The sequence below is a fragment of the Gekko japonicus genome, unplaced genomic scaffold (genome assembly GCF_001447785.1).
Source record: "Gekko japonicus isolate JY-2015 unplaced genomic scaffold, Gekko_japonicus_V1.1 scaffold306, whole genome shotgun sequence".
Lineage (NCBI taxonomy): Eukaryota > Metazoa > Chordata > Lepidosauria > Squamata > Gekkonidae > Gekko > Gekko japonicus.
The window spans coordinates 803,911-810,988 of NW_015172013.1; the positions used below are offsets into that span (position 1 = coordinate 803,911).

General features: G+C 50.4%; 1 protein-coding gene across 1 annotated transcript in view; it reads right to left on the reverse strand.

The window, feature by feature from the left end:
• Nucleotides 1–5,495, reverse strand: part of RAB25 (RAB25, member RAS oncogene family) — a 21,599-nt gene extending 16,104 nt beyond the window's left edge. Inside the window, exon 1 of the mRNA XM_015420275.1 lies at nucleotides 5,162–5,495. Coding sequence (XP_015275761.1) covers nucleotides 5,162–5,201 — 40 coding nt within the window. The 5' untranslated portion in view covers nucleotides 5,202–5,495. The remainder of the gene's footprint in view (nucleotides 1–5,161) is intronic.
• Between the last annotated feature and the right edge of the window lie 1,583 nt (nucleotides 5,496–7,078).

The following is a 7,078-nucleotide window of genomic DNA, read 5'->3' on the forward strand; positions in this document are numbered from 1 at the left end:
AGGCAAACAGAGATGGTGGTTTGCCCTTGCCTGTCCCTGTGGAGCAACCCTGGACTCCCCTGGCAGTCTCCCATCCAAGTACTAACCAGGGCCGACCCTGCTGAGCTTCTGAGATCTGATGCGACTGGGCTAGCCTGGGACATCTGGGTCAGGGGGGAGGGGAATTCTCTGGTCTCAACTGTTGATTGGCTAATGAGAATAGCAAAGATCTGCATGATTCTTGAAAGACCTGTGTTCAGATCCCCTCTCCAGTATGGATTCCAGTGGCAGTTAGGGTACATAATGGGAGGAAAGAGCCGCATGAAGGTGAAGATAAAGACATAATATTCCCCCCCCTAATCTTGAGCGACAGATGACAAATTTCAGATCATTATAAAAATATCACCATTAGCAGCCATTCCAATTACGACAGAACAAGATTACCATCTTGGGCGGCAGGCTCTGAAGCCAGTTCTTTTTTGTTCTGTTATTTTTGCAAATTCTAATCCTAACTGATGTGCAGGTGATCTCTTGCAGAGCTTAGCTCGCTTGTGTTGAATGCGCCGAAGAGCTCTGCCAAGTCGCTCTGGTCTCACTTAGCAGAGGGGCTGTGGCAAGGCTTCCCTCTGAAGCCGTAGAGGTGCCGCGTAGTTGCAAGCTGCTCTACTCCAATGTAGCAACCTAACAAAACCTTTTTTTTAAAAGAATGCATGCTTTACAGCAGGGGTGTCAAACATAAGGCCGCCTGTGTTCAGATCCCCTTTCCAGTATGGATTCAGTGGCAGTTTTCAGGCAAATCTCTTTCTCTGTGTCTTAGGGTACATAACGGGAGGAAAGAACCACATGAAGGTGAAGATAAAGACATAACATTCCCCCCCTAATCTTGAGCGACAGATGACAAATTTCAGATCATTATAAAAATATCACCATTAGCAGCCATTCCAGTTTCGACAGAACAAGATTACCATCTTGGGCGGCAGGGTCTGAAGCCAGTTCTTTTTTGTTTTGTTATTTTTGCAAATTCTAATCCTAACTGATGTGCAGGTGATCTCTTGCAGAGCTTAGCTCGCTTGTGTTGAATGCGCCGAAGAGCTCTGCCAAGTCGCTCTGGTCTCACTTAGCAGAGGGGCTGTGGCAAGGCTTCCGGCTGAAGCCGTAGAGGTGCCGCGTAGTTGCAAGCTGCTCTACTCCAATGTAGCAACCTAACAAAACCTTTTTTTTAAAAGAATGCATGCTTTACAGCAGGGGTGTCAAACATAAGGCCCAGGGGCCGGAACCAGTGTTCCCTCTAAGCTGAGTTCGTGTGAGCTAGCTCATAGTTTTTTAGCCTCCGGCTCACACATTTTTTTCTTGGCTCAGGAAGAATGGGGCTCCAGAGCAAACTCATTTATGCAGCAGCCAAATCACTCGCCCACAACTTTAACGCCTGTAGCTCACAAAGCAGAATTTTTGCTCACAAGACTACACAGCTTAGAGGGAACATTGGCCCGGAACCAGCCCGTTCAGGGTTCTTATGCAGCCTGCAAGCAACTAGTGCAAAGGAGGGAACAGGAGACTGCTTCGGGGGGAGTGGGCAAAGCCACTCCGATCATGACTTCAGAATGGCAGAACAACCTCATCTGCAGCTGTCAAGCAGTGTGAGAGGGTCACAGTGCTGCACTGCTAGCTCTCTGGTCCGCCCCGTAAGCTTTCCTTTGGAACCCCCACCCAGCTCATGGGCCCTTGCAGTGAGAATACACCAACTTGAAGCTTACCAGCTGCTGTCCTTTATAAAGTTTATATTTCCTGTACCTGTCATTACGTTTTATGGCACACATGGCCCAGCCCGACAAAGCGACATTTATGTCAGATCCGGCACTCGTAACATATCAGTTTGACACCCCTGCTTTACAGCAACCAAGATGAAACAGACAAGGTAGGAAAAAAGTTAATACTAAAAACAAAAAGATGGGTGACTGCCTCTGTTGGGATCAGATTTAAGGAGGCAACCCATATGATCCCTATCATCTGTATCGATATAACCAATAAATTACTTAAATCTGCAGAAATGTCCATATGAATAAAAGAAAGAATACTGAGGAAAAGGGTCTTTGTTCTTTGTATTCTGAGAATACGAGAGCATGTCAAAGCAGGTACTTTCATAGAAGAGGTATTCCCAAGTGTAGGAGAAATGGAGGAATGCCTGGTCATAGGTAATGCCCACCTGTGGGATAGCAGGTACCATCTCAGAAGAGGCATTCCCTCCTGTATGAGACAGCAGAGAGAATGCCTCTTCTTAGACGATGCCACAGGGCCTTAGAGCAGAAGAGGCATTCCCTCCTGTGCAGGAGACAAAGGGGAATACATCTCGTAAGATAGTGCCTGTCACTCTAATTTTTTTGTAAATTCTTCTATTCAAATAGGGGGAGAAGAAGATCTCCTGGATTAATCATACTTTGGTTTTTAGCTGACCAAAAGCTTTATATGTATTAATATAACTGATCAGTCACAGAAACCTTGTTGGTCTAATTCTGACATTAGTGGGTTAATTATTAGTTATTATGACCCATCAGTTGTTATGATCCATAAATATTATGATCCATGGACGACCTTCATGGACAGCTGGATTGGGGCGGGGCGGTGCTGCTGTTGTTATTAGATCTGGCAGCGGCGTTGGACACGGTCCGCCATGACCTGCTGGCCCACCGCCTCACCAACGCAGGAGTTCATTGAAGTGGCCGCTCACCTCATGTCTCCTTGGTCAGGGACAGAGGGTGGCGCTAGGAGAGAAAGTATCGCCCCAACATCCCCTAGTGGGTGGGGTCCCTCAAGGGGTGATCTTCAATGTTATTCAACATCTATATGCACCCCCTCGCCTAGCTGGCTCGGAGGCATGGGCTGGGTTGTCACCAGTACGCTGATGACACCCAGCTGTATCTGCTGATGGACGGCCGACCGGATATCGCCCCATCTATTCTGGCTGAAGGTCTAGAGGCCATAGCTGGGTGGTTGAAGCAGAGCCGGCTGAAACGGAATCCTTCAAAGATGGAGGTTCTGTGGTTGGGGGGTGGGGTACAGGGTTAGGGTGCAAACTGCTGGCTCTTGATGGTATGCCTTTAACCAGGGGTCATCTCATAGAAAAAGAGGTGCAGGAGCTCATTAGCATAACTTATTAGCATAACTTATTTGCATATGCCACACACCCTGACATCACTGGAAGTTTGTCAGAAGGCAACACCCACCGCACAGGCGCCACTGGACTGTTTTGGATTGCTAGCTATTTGGGGGGGGGGGATGTGCAGACCTGCCCTCGCAGAGGAGGGAGAGCTTGTACCTGAATAAAACTTGGTCTTAAAGGTGCCACTGGACTGTTTTGGACCAGGGGGAGCCTCTGCAACTTACCTGGCTGCTTCTTGCTCTGACCGAGGGCTGCTGGGAGCAAGGGGTAGGGCTTGTTGCATGTGCCCGCCCCATGGGCTCTTTACTGCCGGAGCTCCACTCCTGTGCACTCCTGCAGGAAATGACCCCTGGTGCCGAGTAACCAGGTGTAGGGGCGGGAGTTCCAGAGTCAAGGCACCATCACTGAAAAGGATGTAATGACTATCCACTACCAATGTTGCCACACAACGTTCACCTCCAGGCTAGACTACTGTAACGTGCTCTGCCCAGGGCTGCCCTTGAGTCTGATCTGGAAATCACAACTTGTCCAGAATGCTGTGCATGGGTCCTTATTGGGACCCCATCGACAGCACATATCCAACCAGTGCTTCGCCAGCTGCACTGGCTCCAAGTTGAGTACCAGATCAGGTTCAAGGTTCTAGTACTGATGTTCAAGGCCCTAAACCTTCTGGGACCAGCGTATCTAAGGGACGGCCCAGTATAGCCCCCGAAGAGCATTACCCTCTGGAGATAAAAACCTCCTGGTGATCCCTGGCTTGAAGGATATCCGGCTGTCCTCAACCAGAGCCAGGGCTTTTTCGGACCTAGCACCGGCCCGGTGGAACTCTCTGCTGGATGACATCCGCGCGCCTGAGGGACCTGGTGCAGTTCCACAGGGCCTGTAAGACAGAGATATTCCGCCAGGCCTATGGCTGAGGACAGCAACGGTTTCCGTCTTGCCTGGCCTCCCAGTCTCCTCCCCCAAGGGAGGCTGCACAGTGCCTAACGTCGTCTAATGAGTTGTGATTACTGCTGGTTTATTATTTTTAAATTTTAATCTGTCTGTCTAGCTAGCTAGGACTGTATTTATAAACTGTTGTAAACCGCCCTGAGCCCCATTGTGGGGAGGGCGGTATAGAAATCATATAAATAAATAAAACAACAACAACAACAATAAAACCCCTTTTAAACAACTAGGGTTGCCAGCCTCCAGGTGGGGCCTGGGGATCTCCTGCTTTCACCACTGATCCCCAGCCGACAGAGATCAGCTCCCCTGGAGAAAATGGCTGCTCTGAAGGGTGGACTCTGTGGCATTGTGCCATGCTGAGGCCCCTCCCCTCCCCAAACCACACCTTCTCCTGGCTCCACCCCCAAAGTCTCCAGGTATTTTCCAACCCAGACTTGGCAACCCTATAAACAACCCAAACTTGCCATCAGTCTAATGGGTAGCAGCACAGCTTTTCAAGCACGTACGTCATATTAATATAAGGACGTATGAAAACCACAGGTGTCCAGCACCACCCTGGAAGAGGCCTTTCCCCTCACCCTGGAGGGAAGGCCTCTTCTGCGATGACAGCCTCAGCGAAACAGGCGTGCATCCTCCAAAAGACAGGAAGCCTTTTTTCTTCAGCAGAACTTCTCACGAAAGCTGATGCGCTCAGTCCACAAGCAGCTTTTGAAAGCTCTCGCAGCTCCAAGTATCTTTTGGGAAACTCAGGAGCGTACATAAACGCTAGGTGTTTTCCCCCCCTGCGGCTCTGAGAGGCACAACTTTCCAAAAGAGCACAGAGGCAGCCTCTGTGGAAGGAGGACCCAGCACCAATGTTCCCTCTAAGCTGTGGAGTCTTGTGAGCAAAAATTCTACTTTGTGAGCTACTGGCATTAAAGCTGTGAGCGAGCGATTTGGCTACTGCATGAATTAGTTTGCTCTGGAGCCCTCCTTCCTGAGCTGAGACATAAATGTGTGAGCTGGAGGCTAAAAACACTGTGAGCTAGCTCACACTAACTCAGCTTAGAGGGAACACCGCCCAGCACTGACACTCACCCTTAAAAACAAAGTTGTAGTCCTCCTCCGAGGTGCCCATGGCTCCCTGCCTTGGTGGGCCGGCTGCCCCTGGGGGATCCTTCCTCCGTGTCCTTCCTCAGTTGCCAAGCGTCGGTCCAGCACACCGGGAAGGAAGGGGGGGGGGAGGAAACAGCGGTCTGTATTTCTTTTCCCCTTGCAGAGATGCCAAAAACCACTAAAGCCGGTAGGCAGGCAGCTGCAGAACCTGGACGGAGAGGAAAAGGAGCAAAGTTTATCTGCTCAAAGGGAAAGCAGATTGTTTGGAATGAGGGTGGGTGGACTGGGCGGGGGAGGCAACGCCAGCAAGGTGGCATGAAAGACAGAGGGGAAAAAAACACTAAGCACTGGTAGGGCAGGTTAAAGGTGCAGCGCTACCTGAGTCACTGAGGTGTAGCTTTCTGCCGTCGCACTGGTTGAACGAGTAAGGGCTGCACCCAGCCCCTCCCCTGCAGCTCACCTGGGAGCGTCACATGAACCAGCTCCACTCCTCGCCCCCTCCACCTGGGGCTGGCGGTAAGGTCAAAGGAAGGTGGACCGCGGAGGCTGGGGGGCTGCTCATGAGGAAGTAGGCCGGGCTCGCTGCAGACACTTCACCTCTGTTTAATCCCTGTGTCCTGGTCCCTGTCCAAGCGGGGACTCGGTTTTTCTTTTTGCCTTAGGGATGTTTCTAGCAAGTGTTGGCATCTCCCACAGCTCTCCTTCCCTCCTCAGGATCTGCAGAGGTTATCTCTTCGAGTGGGGAAATGGGCAAGTCTTTGTCTGTTGCATGCAATCCTTGTCCATGTGTGCACATGAACACTAAGGCGCCATGCAGGGCACAGCCTGCCGTTTCAAACACTGCAACTGCTGAGGAAATGTTTTAATGGCTCACTGGTAGGGTTGCCAACTTCCAGATGGTGACTGGAGATCTCCTAAGATTACAACTGATCAGTTCCCCTGGAGAAAATGGTCACTTTGGAAGGTGGGGTCTATGGCATTATGCATTACTGAGGTCCCTCCCAAAACCCTGTCCTCCTCAGGATCCACCCCCAAAATCTCAAGGTGTTTTCCAACCTGGAGCTGGCAAGCCTAAACAACTGGTAAAGGTAAAGGTTTCCCTTGCTCAAAAGCCAGTTGACTCTGACTCTAGGGGCGGTGCTCATCTCAGTTTCCAAGCCAAAGAGCCAGCGCTGTCTGAAGACTTCTCTATTGTCATGTGGCCGGCATGACTAGATGTCGAGTTGCAGGGAACGCTGTTACCTTCCCACTGAAGCGGTACCTATTTATCTACTTGCATTTTCTTGCTTTCGAACTGCTAGGTTGGTAGGAGCTACAGCCAGAGATGGGAGCTCACTCCGTCACGCAGCACTCGGGTCGCGAACTGCCAAGCTACTGACCTTCCAGTCTGCAACTCAGCGTCTTAACCTCTGAGCCACTGTGGCCCCAAAACAATTGGTAGCTTACAGGATTAGGAATTTTTTAAAATATATATTCAACCAAAAGAACCATGGCCAAAAGGCTTTTACATCAGTAAATAGGTGTAGTAGGGTGTGTGTGTGTGTGTGTGTGTGTGTGTGTGTGTGTGTGAGAGAGAGAGAGAGAGAGAGAGAGAGAGAGAGAGAGAGAGAGAGATATCTTGGGGGCAAGAACTGGGGTGTAGTAAGAATGTCTCTAGGTCCATAAGTGAAATGCTGGGGGAGGGTCTGAGGATGCCCTGGTTGACTCTGTCCCTGTCTTCTGGAGATGAGTTGCAATTCCACTAGTCAGACAATGTCAGGCTGGATGGATCCGTGCTCTGATGCTTGGTCATGGAGTTGCCAGCTCTGGGTTGGGAAAGAACTGGAGATTTTGAGGCTGGAGCCAGTGGAGGATGGGGTTTGGGGAGGGGAGGGACCTCAGCAAGGTACAATATCATAT